Here is a 16,313-nt window from a genome sequence, read left to right on the forward strand (position 1 = left end):
TCCACTGTATTTGGAAAAGTGTGCATGCACATGAAAGCTCATACCTTGAATAAACCTTTGTTGGTCTTAAGGTGCCCCTGGACTCTAAATTTGTTCATTTAAATGTGAGTTCACTCATAGCCTTTGTAGTATAGCATCAGATCAGGATCCAAGAGATCCAGGTCAGTTCCCCATTCTACCATAAAGCCTGCTAGGTGACTGGCCTAAAACAGAAAATCAGAGCACAATGTATACCACCCCCAGCTCCTTAACACAAATAAGTAATGTCTGAATATTTAAAACTGCTGTAACACAAGTTCATTGTACCTGAAAGCTGTGATTAAGCTCTGCTACTAAACTTTTTGCTGTAATATTTCTGGTTTGCATCAACTTTAAAAGGCTACACCAACTATAGACCCAGTTTGGTGTAGTGGTTAAGTGCGCGGACTCTAATTTGGGAGAACCGGGTTTGATTCCCCACTCCTCCACTTGCACCTGCTGGATGACCTTGGGTAAGCCATAGTTCTGTCAGAGCTGTTCTCTTGACAGTTCTGGAAAGAGCTCTCTCAGCCCCACCTACCTCACAGGGTGTCTGTTGTGGGGAGGGGAAGGGAAAGGAGTTTGTAAGCCGCTCTGAGACTCCAAGTGAAGGGCAGGGTATAAATCCAATCTCTTTTCTTCTTCTTCTATATAGCTCAGTACATTTATCAATTGTTGCCTATATTACTTACTTGCATCGAATGCTATCGCTGTGTTGGGAATAAGAGCTTGGATAAGTAAAAAATGTAAACAATTTTACTTAATGACATAGTAAATGACCACCTGTGGCTATGCAATTGAAAAATGTAGACTGAAGAAATCTTAGAACTGCTGTTAAGACAGCATGAACTCAGACCATTCTAATGTCTCATTTCAGAAGACCACATAACTCTGTTATTGTCTCATAGGCTCAGACGCTGAAGCATGGAGATTGCGTTTTCATTAGCCTACAATGCAAAAAAAAACCTTATTATACAGTTGCTGGAAGAAGTTGGAAATTGCAATGATGTTACAGGTGAAGTGTCACCATAGCCAGCTTCCCAGTTTAAAACCAGCTGTAGACATCTGATCAACTTATCTACCTAGGAGGCTACTATACAGAAGGGAGGTATACTCCAATTTAAAGTCTCATAGTACTTTAGGTCCTTAGTCTAATGCCCAGCTTCTATTGTTTGAAAATCAGAGGGATAGGGGTGTACACCAGGGAAGTCAAAGCATAGTATAATGAAACTTGCAAGCAGGAACACCAATGGTTAAGCTCTTTCAAATATGGAAAGGTGCCTGGAGTTCAAGTTCTTAGCAATGACATTAATATTTCTATTCCATATGGCAGCTGACAGGTAGTAAATTAAACACGATTACATTTGAAAATAAAAATAATAAATTTAAATGTTAATGCCAACAGAGAAAGCCAGTAAGCAGCAGTATTCCCTCTAAGCTGAGTTAGTGTGAGCTAGCTCACAGTTTTTTAGCCTCCGGCTCACACATTTTTGTCTTCGCTCAGGAAGGATGGTTCCAGAGCAAACTTATTTATGCAGTAGCCAAAGCACTTGCTCACAATTTTAATGCCAATAGGTCACAAAGTAGAATTTCTGCTCACAAGACTCCACAGCTTAGAGGGAGCATTGGTAAGCAGCATATGCAAAAGCAAGATCTATGGACTCTCACACCAAATTTAGTTGCTAAATATTAATGCATTCCTACTTAAAGGACAGCAACATCCTTAACTGACAGCAGAAAACTGCTTTCCCCCACTGCTAGAAGGCCACCCTCCTTTGGCAGTTATTTTCTGCCTTAGCAAGGAACGCAAGTATAGTTGAACTCTGCTTCGTAGTAAAGTGGGGAGATTAGTCTTGATAGAGATTCCCGCCCCACACACAGCAACCATTATAATTTATGGGCTACCAGTGAACTGGAATTTGCCCTCGCACCGAGCAACCCAAAATGCTACTGCAGGAGGGGACACAGAACCTTTAGGAACAACATAAGGCAAAGTGTCCCTCTAAAAAGGCAAAAAATATTTGTATTAAACCCCACATTTTGTAAAAATTGTAATGTCAATCATAGCTTCATTTTCTTTAAAAAGTTGGTAGAATGTAGTTAGACTATGTACCACTATATAATTTCCAATACCTGCCAGTGGGGCTCACCTGCTAAAACCTACCATAAAAAAATACACCATCTGCTGAAAAGCAGGCAAGTATTCAGTCAGGTGAGCTAGCTAGCTATAGTGCAGTCCAAGAACCTAGTACTATGAGTACTAGATCCCATTCTGTATTATGGTAGCATTTGCTATTTTTCCTTTTGCTGGCATAAAATTCAAGTTTTACAAAGGAATGAGACTAAAGGCAAAAGCATTAGTAATGTTCCTAAGCAGAGAAGCTAAATATTCCACATCCATCAAGCATGATGACATTTATCATAACAAAATGTGTAAATATATACACAACTGCCTCTGGGTTCACAGCCTGAGTTACAGACAGATGTCCATGTAGGGTTATGTCCATACTGTGAAATTCTTCTTGTAGATAGTGTCATCTTATTTATGCACTTCCTTCATTTTTAGTCATGTCCGATTGTTTAGCTCACACTAAAGGACTAAACTAAAACTGAAATCTAATTTCCAATCTGAAGCTCTTCAAAGTCTACATTTTTAAAATGTTTAAAAAATTCAAACAGTACAACTTAGCCTTTTTAAAGCAATCTCTTCTGATGTGTCTTTCACAGGAAGTGAGAAAAATTATTTTCTTGCACCAGTGCTATAACCATAGCACAATGTAACAGCTACCTCATATCCATACAGTCATGACATTCAAGGTGTGGGGGCTCATAATGCCCTGTTTGACTGGAAAAACTGGAACTTGTACAGAAGCCATAGAATCAGGATATTCGAAGCTCTTAGTGGAGACTAGCCTGTTTAATAGTCAGAAAATGATGTTACGTTAGTTCCCTGCTATCTTTTTCTTCTTTATTTCTCTGTCTGTCCCCTCCAGGGATGCTGAGGAACCAAAAAACCATTTGTGGCACACAGGAGGCAGGTATTAATTCACAACACATAAACTGTTTTATTTCAATTTTACGGGACAATGTTCATGTCAGACTGTCAGGGAGGTTTCAGTTTTAAACTTGACAGGCGAAAGGGCAACAGGAATGAGGGAAACTTCATATAACTATATACCATAGATAGTTTGCTACAAAAATGTAGCAGTTTTGTTCTACCAAGAGGTTTTTGTAAGAGAGATCACTTGGCTGTCACTCCTTAGATAAACAGGTATAAGCTTATTTGTCACAAAATTACTAAGTCTGTGAAAGTTGTAATACACACACAGTTTCCAGTTTCCCTTAACACTTGATAGGGATGACTCTCTTTTCCTAGGAGCTATTTCCCTCAGGGAAGGACTACTGGTTCCGCTTCCCTATTTCAGGATCCTCTTTGTCCCTCCCCTCCCCTCCTTCCTTCCTAACTGCCACTCAGGTCTAAAATAGCATTCCATTTGAACCCCTTGTCAATCAAGGTTCCCAGACCAGTATAATGCATCAGCAGTTAGCTGTCCATCACAGGTCATTAATGTTGTTAAGCTTTGAAGTTACCGAAAGCATGTGACATTACTGCTGCCTTGAAAGTTACTGGGTGACCTTGGACCAGACACACACATTCACTCTAACCTACTTCACAGGGTAATTGTGAGGATAAAATGGGATGAAGAAGAATCTCATATGCCACGCTGAGCTCCCTTAAGGAAGAGTAGGATTTTTTTTTAAAAAACCATTGAGTAGTTTTAAAAGAAACTTCAGAAACAATGATGTCATACACAGTTAATTCAATTAATATGGTGCTAACTGTGTCACACAATTACTGATCAATTAAACCACATTATTTCCAATGGACTGCAGTGACTGCCCTGCAACTGAATAGGTCTTACAGGACTTGAAACAACAGTGATGAAAATATGAATGAGCTGCTAACTTCAGTGGCCTGAATTTGTTAGTAATTCTTGAAACTTGATAGGGGTTTAACATATACAAGTTTTTTCACAATTGTTACTAAATTTGTAATCACATTGCCAGAGATCAATATGGCAGTTTGTAAAACAGAAGAGACAGTGCTAAGCTAACCATTAAATATTAGTAGAGAGTGTCCAAAAGTATATTTCTTCAGCGAATGAGTATTTTTCAGAAATAAGCCCAATCACATGCATGTTTACTCAGAACACAGTTCCACTGTTATGGGTCATACACCCCATTAAGTGTACATAAGACTGCATTGCTAAGGAGAAGATGTACCTGGGAATAAGGTCTACTGAAATCTAATGGGCCTCACTTTCAAATAAACATGCTCAGGACTGGGCATTTGCTTAAGTATACTTAGGAAAAATGCTTATTAAAAAAGGCTTGGAATACGGTTTCTGGTACGACTGCAGTCCAAGCACATTTCCTAAAAGCCTAAACACATCTTTACTCTGATGTTATACTGAACTTACTGTAAAAAACTGGATCTACAGAACTGCAAGCAGAGCTCTGCTGGTGTCTCCTGCAGTTCCATGTCACCCAGAAGAGCTGTTTCTGAGGAGGATGAACCCCTCAGTAACAGCACAGGCTGCTGCACAAGAGGCTGCAGACCCACCCTTCCACAACTGGAAGGGCACCTCTGAATCCAACTCAATGTGCTTAATGTAGGCTTTAAGTTGTATCTATAACTGAGAAAGAAAAAACAAAGAGATTCTTAAAAATACACACATTTAATGTTGATTTTTTTAAAATTCTAGAAAAGAGTTTCAGGAATACAAACATGTCAACCACCATGATAAAATGAAAACAAAAACATTCACAAATCTGTTGATAGTTTAGTCTGTCAAGCATTTTCCTCAAGTAGTTTCTAATCACTGTCTTTGTATGGAAGCCCTCCTATAAATACTGCTGGTGTTCAATGTGAATTACAAGGATTGTAAAAAAGATTAATGATGAAAACTGGTTGTGTGAGTAACATTACAAGACAACCATAGTTTGCATTATCCAAAAAGACAAAACATTCAAAAACTAACCTGTGTATTATCAAAATATTGTAGCTTTAGGCAAGGCAACTATAACTTAATAGCTGAGACTGTGTGAGAGATAAAAAGAGACCCACATTTTTTGTGAAGGCAAAACAGAAGTACATTTTCAGTTTACCACTTCTGTAAAGTTTGTACGTTTTCTGGCCAGCCACAAGCACAGGACAAGAAACGTGTCTATGTTTCCTTTGGCTATATCAAAGGTGACAGAGGATTCTTCTTGATCAAAACACAGTATTGTTTAAAAAGTCAAAGTAAGTAGCAGAATAAGCTTTAACCATACAGCACCTTTTTAATTGTTTTGTTGGCAAATTCATGTCTGTTACCAAAATATTAGGCAGTAAAATGAGAAACCAAAGTAAAATAGTTGTGATTACTCTTTGGCAAAAAAAAGATACAACAAAAACTCAAAACAAAAAAATTATCTAACCTCAAAGAGACCTGTTACTTTGCAAGTAAAACAGAGTTATAAATTTAAAACTTGATTCATATTTATAAGAACAGAAGAGGTAATATTGTAATAAAAGCAGTATTGTTACTTCAAGTGGCAACATACTGTTTGTTGACCCTGTGCAATTAAACACTTTGTTCCAACTACACTTATCAAACATGAATACAAAACATTACATACAAAGGAATCTTGTGTGACTCCTGACTTTAATTACTGGGAGACAAAATTTACAATCAGTGTGTCACAAAACCTTAGAATTTCATTTAAGCATGTTCAAATTTCCATGTCCCGATTTGTTTCTCAAATGGCTGACTTTTATCCAAAATTAATTGGGGCTGCAGTCCTGTGCAGTTAAGTTGAGAAAGTAAAGGCTATTTACGCCACCTGGCCCAGACCAGAGACAAATAACTAGATATCTTAACCATGTTTACAAACGGGAACAAGCACTTCCTCTCCGTTAATCAAAGGTTGGTGTTGCAGCTGGATCTGAAGTGGATTTGCAGATTCTAGTTAGCAAAAAACACTGAAGAAGATGCTGTGCTACCCCTCCCTCCCATGGTTATCATTGACAGGGGAAAGGAGAGGTAAATCTGCACAGGAGGGGGGGGGGGGGAGGAACGTGCAAGCCTAAAGGGGCATTTCCTATCTGTAATCACAGTTAAGAGACCAGGAAATATGACTGCTCTGGATCCTGGCATGCATGGTTGCACCCTGACTTTACTTCTAAAAAGGCATATGAACTCACTGACTCACTGCCAGAACACACAACACTCATTTGACACATATTCTGTAGTATGTGGCAAGCAACAGCACCCAATAACGCCTGAGAAGAAATGCTGCTGTGTAAATACTGCAACTATTCCTGATAAAAGAATTATGGGATATATAGTCAAAAGCTGCCCAATCCCATAATTGATATTGCATAGGTCACAACCACACATATATACACATGCACACATAGGTGTACATATACACACATGCAAAGAATATATTAAAGAGACCACAAAGTCTAGTCACAGAGCAATTTACAGGCTCAATATATATTTTTTTACACTTTGCTTGAAAGAAGAATTTAATATTTTACAGTCCTCCGTAGGAATTATATACACTGCACCTTATGAAAATCTAGGGTTGTCAATGTAGAAATACACCTTTGCAAACATTTGGGTAAGAAAAGATTAAGAGTCATCCTAAAAATTGTTTCCCTAGCTATAGAAAATATTCCCTAATCGCAAAAAAGGAGTATCCTTAGACTGTACTTTAGACAGTCACTCTGTATTCATGCACATCTTAAAGCAAACTGAAATCCCAGATTCCCATCCAAAGTCAATCTAAATCTTTACTTTAAAAATGTAATAACCCAATCTTATTTTTTTTAATGTATCCTTATCACAATGTTTGTACTGTTAATAAGCAAGAGTTAAGGCTAACTTGGTTTCCATTTTTAGAAACATCGTAAAGTTTCCTTCTGCACGCCTGATTTACAACTGTGCATTATAAATAGTGAACAGCAGTACAGTGAACATAATGTTCTGTCCTACAGTCAGGAGGCAGTTGCTCCTTCCCATTCCACAAGATACTGCACCTTTCCATCAAGCGTCACCCGGCGAGCCAAAACACGGTATTTTTCACCACAAGCTATCCTACCTGCCGCACCAAAGTAACTGGTAATAGAGTTCTTGAGATGGTTAAGCTGTAACTCCTGATCTGCTAAGTTATTCAGAATCTCTGTGTTGAGTTCGTCATACTGATAATCATCTTTGCCTTCGTCGTCTTTTACAATTTCAGAATTCTGAGCTTGGAGTGCTTTCCGTGGAAGGCGACCTCTCCTCCTTAAGTGTGGTATTGCAGCCGGCCAAGTTCTTCCTGTACGTGTCCTTTTCCTGGAGTCAGATAAGCTAGTACAGAATACAGAAAATGGACATTTACACTTAGCAAGCTAATTTAATAGTATGTGGCCTTAGTCAGGGTCAGGACATTATACTAACACTGCAGAACATGCATGTGCTGTTAAAACCACGACTACCTAATGTGGCATAGCAGCAAAAAGCAGCTCAGTGGCACTGAACTGAATGGAGACCATCTCAGTGAGGCATATTTAGGTGACAGTTTACATACACACAAATGTAAAAGTTTTAGCAAGATCACCAGCATCACTGCAAGCCACACACCAACGTATATCTAAAGCTTTGGCTGCCCATTATGTTACGCTTTTGCTACTGAATGCACCACTAATGCTTGATAATCTCAGTGGCAAAATTCATAGGTGCAATAATCAAATATAAAAGAAATAAGACTGAGTAAGGTTTTTTAAAATATTTTCTTTGGCTCTAATTTCTGGTTAAGGTGATAGCCGTATGAGCAGTACTAGATAGACAGACAGACAATAGATAGATGATAGATAGATAATGCTTGATAAACAAAAGTAACCAACTAATTTTAAGACTATGCAAACAGACACAGAGTCTCTTGATTGTAGAAAACACAAACACAATCCAACCTTACTTGGTACAGTCACTATTAAGGAAATACTTAACATGAATTGTATTTGCTTGCATACTGGCAGGGCCCCACACACTGCTGACTTATCTAGGGGTTCCTTATTAGTATGGGCTAATAGGACACCCAGTGTCAGATATGCCTCTAATGCAACAGTTGCCACATGTAGCTCTCCTATACTATCAGAGAAAGTTAAGAGGGTGTCCTCAGACTGCATTGGTGTGGAGATAAACCTGCTCCCTATCACTGAGAATCAAGCCTGGTCTTACAAGCACAGATGGGGCTCAGTTTCTTGACCATGCTAGAGAACAACAGAATTCCAAAAACAAACAGAAAATGTGTAACTGGAAGCTTAATCTAATCAATGACTTTTGCTTCATGCTTTATACTGGAACACAGAAATCGCTCTCGCCCAACTTAGTTCTGCATTTCTGCTTAACTGTCAAAGTATGAGCATAAATACTATCTTAGCAATACAAAAGCCAGTATAAACATTTAAAAGGTGAAATGTATACTCCAGACGGAAGTCACTTTAGATAATTTGTTCTAATGTTAGAATTAAGTACTTTTTTATAGTCCCAAACTACATCCTTTATTCTTGAAACTTGGTCCCAAAAACTTGCTTCCAACCATGTAGGCATGCATGCTTTATTGTACTGAGAATTATGGAGTTTAACAACAATGGAGAAGGTAGCCTAAGAGTAAGCATAAAGGTCAAAGGACCAAAGGATTACTTAGGTGACCATTTAATAATATTCCTCAATATCAAAGTGCTTTTATTTATTTTACATTACTTCACTTATATCCCACCTTTCTCCACAGCGGGGAGCCAAAGTGACTTACATAGTTTTCATCTCCTCCATTTTTTCATCACAACAGTCCTCTGAGGTAGGGTAGCCCGAGTGTGTGTGACTGGCCCAAGTCCACACAGAAAGGTTCCATGGCAGAGTGGGGACTCAAATGCATGCCTCCCAGATTCTAGTCAGACACTCTGATCATTATACCACACTGGCCCTCTCTTACATGAACAAAAGGCACTTCTCCTTGCATAAGGAGCTGGTCTGGAGCTCCCATGGGCTCCCTTCTCAGTCTGCGGTCTCCTGAGCCCTGCTTCATTCCTGAGGGTCTCCAAGCCTTCAGGACCACCAGCTAGTGAGAGGGAGAGGTATCAAAGAGCCATTCTATGAGCAAAGCTCTGCTCCCACTTTGTGGAATCCAGCCCAAATTTTAGTCCCCTTTGAAATACAAGTTGCAACCAATTATATTCATAATCAATCATAAATTGCGTATTGATCAAGTTCTATTGGCCTTACCTGTAATGTTTAGGAATACAGGTTGAGGTAGTTTCTTTTGCACTGACAGTACCTGTAGATTCTACATCTGAGGTATTTGAAGAATGTGCTGTTCCATCAGATCTTCTGAGCCATTTCATGTCGCCATGTAACCAAAAAAATCAAACATTAAAATCTTATTTGACATTAGCCCATTTATAATGAAGCACATTTATTATTCCCCTACTTACCCAATAGTGCTAGGTAAATCCAAAGTAGGGGATTCTTGCACTATGACAGGTTCCTTTCCCAAAAAGAACAAAGAACATGACTTTACATTTCCAATGAAAGCTTTAATTCTGAAATCAGTTTTCTGTTTGAAAGTACCATGTAACATAATGGCCACTATTTTGTCAAGGAAATGATGAGCAATAAATTAACACCACTTACCAAAAGTGATGGCTCAGACATTTTTTGAATCATTTTCCTGGTATATGGACCAGGTGGACGACCAACAGACTTTTTCTTTCCCTTTTTTTCTATACCATTAGTAACTTCCCTAGGAGAAAGCCAAAAGGTTAACATTTAAAACAGATACACTACAAAGAGAAATCATATTGTAGCTATACTTTCTTTTCACCCTAATAAACTAGCCAAGTTTACTCTTCAGAATGCATATACACAGAGCATTTAAATACAGATTTCTTCCCATAGCGATAAAAGCCACTCAGTGCTTTCTGTCTTTTTGTCACACTGTAGCATGCCCTATTTAAAAAGCCACTATAGAAACCGCGCCTGTGAATGGAACAAATAGACACATAGCTCCTGAACATCCCCACCTTACCCACCAACACTGTTCCTATTGGTCTCAGTAAAGAAGTTCTTCCCTTTGTTATCTTGACTATGTAGTACTGGCAGCTCTGAGACACTGAGCAGGAACTTAGGAGAAGGAAATGAAATGCAGGCTCGGTAGGAGATACTAACTAGATTTCGGCTACATCATAGCAAACCATTTAGCCATGAACAGGGAAATGGAAAAAGTGGTTGCAATTGCTGGATTGCAATAAAATGTGTATTTAGGGATGGGCAAGAACCAGCTCACGAACTAAGGTTCGTGATGAATTTTGTGTGGTTTGTAGTTTGCAAATTGAAGTTTGTGGCAGGTCAACTAGCAGAAATTTTCCATGAACTTTCAAGAGGTTGGTAAATAGATACATTTATAGACAGTCTTTGCTCAATCAAAATGTTTACCAAACTTCAAAGCAATGGGGGGGGGGGTCTCTCCAGCCTTGGAAACACCAATAGGGACCCCTCCAAAGCTTCAGCCATCGCTGGCTGCCAGTAACAGAGTTCCCATGCTGATCTATATATACCCTCAAGCTCAGCTTCACACCGTCCTCTGTTGGGTGTAGGCAGTTAGACAGAGAGGCAGGAAACTTGTTAACAGCAGAGCACATTCATTTATTGCTGATTATGAACACCTCTACCCTGATAGGGTTTGAGTGTTAGGTGGACTCAGAGCTCTGAGCCATCCTATCTCTCTGCTTATGCTGAGCAGCTTAGCTACTGGGTGCCTTGGCTGAAGACCCACATTTATAGCCTCCCAGCCCTCCTGATTGTGAACTTCTCTGTGTGTCATGAATATGAAAGTGGATGCAAAGGGCGCTCATCATGGGGGGAAGAACTCCTCCACCCCTGCATACCACAGGCCCTCATACCCAGGCACGAAACCCATCCTGCCAAGGCCACTGGCCCTGGCAGGGCATCACCAGTGGTCTCAGAGCCTCCTTCCCCTGATCTGTTCCTGGAGCTCTCCATAGAGACAAAAGAGTGGTTAGCACTGCCCAGACACCAGTAGTTTGGAGAGGGGGACTGACAGCAGTGATTCAGAGGGTGGGTGTGGGAAGCATCTTCCCCTACCACATCACAACTCCCTGTTGCTGCTCATACCTTGAGTACACTCCTCCGTGGCCCCTCCCAGCTCAGCATCGGAGAACAGGTGTGCCTCCCACCTTCTCCAATCCTGGGGCCCCATTTCCAGCCCACAGTTTGGAAATACTTCTGCACCCTTCCCAGTGAACCCTCTGTGGCAGAGTGCCAGGTATGCCACACCCATGTCCAGAGAGGCACAAAATTCCCAACACTTCTTCTCCTCCATCCTCTGCAGGCACCTGCAAAGGGTGCACCCAACTATGTTGCCATCAGAGAAAAGAGTGGTGGCCCTTGGGAGGAAGAAGAGACCCACTCCCTCTCAGCAGGGAGAAGTGGAGGGGGAGCAGGAGGCCCCTCCAATAAAGACTACCCACACTCGGAATGCCGTGGATGAGACATCAAGGCAGGCCACCCTTCAAGAGGTCATTCCCCCGGGGACACTGACAGTGCCAACCAAAAGGGTGGCATGGAGGGCCCAGGAACTCACTTCGTCAGCCAGATTACTGCTGTGGATGGCCAACCCTTCTCCCTCGTGGAGGACGTAGCCTTTCACCAGCTGCTGCAACACCTGGCTCCCTGGTACTCCATCACCTTGTGAAGGACCATGAGCTGAGGAGTCTTGCCTGCCAGAAAGAGGAGCTGTAGCCCAGCACGTCTGCCTCAAAGAGCCCAACCAGGAAAGACTCCCACTACTGGTTATCAATGGAGAACTGGGAGGTCAGCAGCAGTAGGGATACCAGGTGTGCAATGGCGGAGGACTTGGCAGAGGTGATGGTGAGGGAGTACTTTGCTGAATTCCCTGAGCCCACTAACGCCGATCCCCTGGAGTACTGGTCACACAAGGCTGTCATCTGGCCCAACCTCTATTGCGTGACTATGAGTCTCCTCTCCTGTCCTCCCACCAGTGTCCAGAGTGAGCGGGTGTTCTCCCACCTGGGAGACATTCTCAGCCCCCACTGCTCCCACCTGGACCCAGCCAGGATGGACGAGTTGGCCTTCCTCAAAGTCAACCTCCCCCTGCTACCCCCTCTCTGGACCTCACAAAGTAAGATCTAGGCCTACTGTTCTCCCCCTGCATGTCACCCATCTCTTCTCCTCTCGAGTGATCCAGCATGCACCCTTGGTGCTTAGGAGGGAGAATGGCCATGTGACGTCCTCCTTATTGGGGAGGACTGGTTTCCCTTTAAAAGTTCTCTTTATTTAGTTTAACAGGGTTGAATCTGCTGCCACCAGGAAATTTTAAGGATTTCCAAACCTTTATGCTTTTACTTTTGCTTACTGGTTTGGTAGACCGAGTTCAAGGCTCACGAGGAACTATGTGGTCCTGGGAAGTATGTCATTCAGAGCTGGTGTAAACTTTGATAAAAGAGGATTTATTGAAACAAATACTAAATAAGAGGATGGTACAATGTAACTGGTAATGTGTAAATGATGAACAATTGCTTTGGTATCACACACAATCTTCTCCCTCACTGACAGGGATCTTTTCATGTAGCTTTGTAACACTTGTTTATCTCAATGCTATATGTGTTCACTGTTTCTCTCCCGTTTGTTATGACCCTCAGACTTTCCTTTAACTGTTGGTCACTTAAACTTTACTGTTTCCTGTACATTCAACTTTCAGCTTTCTCTGTCTCACTGAACAACCCCAGCTGTCAGTTTATAACTGCTTCAACACAGAACTGCTTGTCTAACTCTAACTGAACATCAACTGTCAACTTGTAACTGTCACTCTTGACTGACTCACATACTCATCCACTCAGATTCACTTCCAAAACCCCTCCCCCTCTCTGTCAACCACCAATCATACCACACTTGCCTCTCTCAATCACTCTAGTCTATCCACCACAGCCATGCAACCAAACTTTTAAAGAGACACACACACACACAAAACAAGGAATCATTACAGGCCACCTTTGCCAGGTGGGGGGGGGGTGGCCCTACACCCAACCCTTTCTCACTGAAATTCCCCCATGGAGAAAACTGCTGGATACCCGTCAAAGAAAATCTCTCTCACCCAACACTTACTCCATAAAACATCATCAACCATATAACACAACATTTTTTAATTTTTATTTTATCTTTAGATTTATATCCCGCCCTCCTCCTCAGGGTCTGCCAATGAAAAACTTAGCCTCAATTCAACCCCCTTGGAATTGCCGTTTATATTATTCTTAAAGACCAGGCTTCTTATCAATTCATCTACAATAAATTTATCCACAACCCTTTTGTTGCACTAGTTTTTTCTTCCCAGAACAGCTGGAATATCAATGGATGTTTGGCAACTTTGGCAGCTACCCCCCATATCAAAATTGAAGGTCTCACCACCACAAGGGCAATACAGATATTTTCCATACTAACTCTAAAGTATGATACAAAAAGATGGTAACTATAAAATGCTACTCCATCTGGGATCTAATTAACAGTAAAGTTCTAGAAGCCTTAATAATCTTTAACTCAGTCCTGTTCTAAAGATCAGAGCAGACAACACATTACAATGAAATACAAGTCACATCCCACTAAAATCAGTAGCAACATTTTTGCTATTAACATTTCCTCAACTAATACATGTCCAACATAGACCAAGAGTTTAAAAAATAAATCAAGAGGCATCTGTGGAACAGAAAGTGTCATAATATTCATCTGCCTATTTGTCTTACCTCTGATCAGGCACAGGTTTAGATGATTTTCTGCCTTTAATTTTGAATTCATGCGAAGTTCCCTCAGGTTCTTTCTCAGCCTTGAAAGCAGCATTTGGTGGGCAAGGAGGAACACGAATTCTCAAGCCAAACAAATGTTTTTTCTTCTTTATCTCCTTTCCAGACATAAACCTGAATAATTGTTAATTGTGGAACATGGAGAAAGGAGTATTTCTTCAGACTTACCAAAAACCAGTTCATCCAATAGCATTTTATGTTTCTACTTTAATCTTAAATTCCAAGGTTGTGAAAATGATAGCAATTAACTGTGCATTTAGTTCTCTAAAATCCTCTTAGCAATTACAGGTTCGGTCCCCAGAGAGATTCAACAATTCTGTAATATTTTTTCCACTGCTACCTTTAGTTGCCATCATTGGTACAGAACCTTTCCTTTATTAACAAACAAGCTCCATTGACCTGTTGTCTTGCGCCAAGCAATACAACACGTTTAAAACATGGATCACAACAGAAACATTTACAAATAATAAATAAAAGCATTACATCACTAATATAATAGCATTAAAAGATATTAAACTCTCCAATTTGTCACATTAAGATGTAGCAAAGGAACATCTTACAGATACCATAAAAGACAAAAATTTGGCCACAGCTCACATCACCTCAGGGTTAACATCAGCCAACAGAAAAGACACCGCCTGGGGTTCAATGGCAAGATTATATTTTCTCAGAATGGGCAAGATCCCAAGTTCTCGTAATGAGGACCACTGATTTCAGGATAACAAAACATGGTCACTGGTTTCGATCATACTGGAGGCAGAAAGACAAAGGCGATCACAGAATGGGATGTTTACATATAACCCCTCAATTCAGCTGAGGACAAAGCATCCAGCCTGCCGAGCATAAAGAAGTGGCAGTTGGGGGAATGCTAAGAGTTGCAGGGGGAGGGATTCCAAGAGCTAAGGTGGAGAATACTGAATGTGCTTGAAACTGAATGCTGGTTCTGTCGAGTGTAATTGCCCTAATTTTGATCTCTCTCAATGCCTCATGGACACCCTTATCTTGGATCACAGTAAAGAGGAGACCTAGGCACTCGAGTTGGCTATCCACCAAATTACCCCAGGCACTTTAGTAAGTGTCTTCCCTCAGAAGATGTAAAAGACTTCTATAGGAGTTTGATGCTGGAAAAAGGGACTTCAGTCTCAGTTTAAAGGCACAAAGCCAAGCCCTACATTCCATTGAGTGTTGGGCAAACTTCACTCTTAATGCAGTTTGTGCACCACAGGATGGTACCCCAGCAGTTCAACCGACGTATAGTAAGAGTGGATAATCATTGGAGTCAGATAGTAGCATTTATATTAAGAGTAAATAAAATGAAAGTATTTAAAATGCATAAAACCTGTACAAACTTACATGGTCTTGTAATCATTTAATGCCTCCAAGACATGTTCATATCGTTCAGATTTTGGTGTGTCTGCCAGCTGTAAATAGTAAAAAGTAGTTTCGTTATATTCTAAAATCCTGACTATATAGGACAAAACTACCCAGCAAGCTAATCAACTTTCACAAAAATCAACTGTCACAAAAGGAATAAAAATTTATTTGATATAATGTCCTGCATAGAGATGTGAAGGCCCGGAAAAAACCCAGAAAAATTCGGGGGGAAAACGGTTTTTTCCCGTTTTTTTCCTGAAGCCTTTTTGTTTTTTTTCCAAAAAATTGGAAAAATTGAAAAAAGAAAAAAAAAATTGATTGTGGAACATTTTATTTTAACATGATGAATAAAATATTTTAAGACAAGGTGTTCAAATATTTTCCAAATCATTTCTAAAATATATATATATGGTATCAGATTGATCTAATTTCTGTGCACTGAGGACAAGTAAGTCCTAGGTTACAAACTGAACTCTCCAATGCAAGAACAAGATGCATTTCTTCCTTTAGGAGGTGCGATTATCAGAAGAAAATAAAAAAGTTTCAGTTTTGTTTTTGCATATGGGTGGGTATTCTGTTTGTAATAATTGTTTGGATACACTATATTTTAATATGCTAGTTGTGATAATTTCATGCCAAGTAAAAATGTCCATAGTCATATTTTATGTTCCTAAAGTAACAGAATGACTTTCAATCTAGAAAAGACAAAAGAAATGCTAATGTAGCATTTTTTTCAATTTTTCCAAAAATTACCGTTTTTTCCGAAAAAAATCGAAAAAAACCCGGGTTTTTTTTCCGCGCTTCAAAATTTTCGGAAATTTTACATCTCTAGTTCTGCAGGAATTCTAGAACACATCTCCATTCTAAACTTTTTTGAACTATTAAGGCTGCGGTCACACGGAACATTAGCCACGCTACAGAGACGGAAGATAGGTGGATTTTCCGGGCACGATCACAGTGCCACATCTGGGAAGCGTAGAGCTCCCGTGCTGAACCCGAG

At 40.3% G+C, this 16,313-nt stretch overlaps 1 protein-coding gene across 6 annotated transcripts in view; it reads right to left on the minus strand.

The window, feature by feature from the left end:
• Positions 1-5,640: 5,640 nt before the first annotated feature.
• The window catches only part of MTF2 (metal response element binding transcription factor 2), a 23,004-nt gene continuing 12,331 nt past the window's right edge, over positions 5,641-16,313 (minus strand). For 5 of the 6 annotated variants that reach the window (XM_015413369.1, XM_015413365.1, XM_015413368.1 and 2 more), the window contains 6 exons: positions 15,293-15,360; positions 13,883-14,053; positions 9,741-9,849; positions 9,542-9,594; positions 9,333-9,437; positions 5,641-7,418 (listed from right to left, as the gene is read on the minus strand). In XM_015413369.1, the coding sequence (XP_015268855.1) occupies positions 7,064-7,418; positions 9,333-9,437; positions 9,542-9,594; positions 9,741-9,849; positions 13,883-14,053; positions 15,293-15,360 (861 nt within the window). In that variant the 3' untranslated portion in view covers positions 5,641-7,063. The remainder of the gene's footprint in view (positions 7,419-9,332; positions 9,438-9,541; positions 9,595-9,740; positions 9,850-13,882; positions 14,054-15,292; positions 15,361-16,313) is intronic. The other variant, XM_015413366.1, reaches the window with a different exon arrangement.

The sequence above is a fragment of the Gekko japonicus genome, unplaced genomic scaffold (genome assembly GCF_001447785.1).
Source record: "Gekko japonicus isolate JY-2015 unplaced genomic scaffold, Gekko_japonicus_V1.1 scaffold70, whole genome shotgun sequence".
Taxonomy (NCBI): Eukaryota; Metazoa; Chordata; class Lepidosauria; order Squamata; family Gekkonidae; genus Gekko; species Gekko japonicus.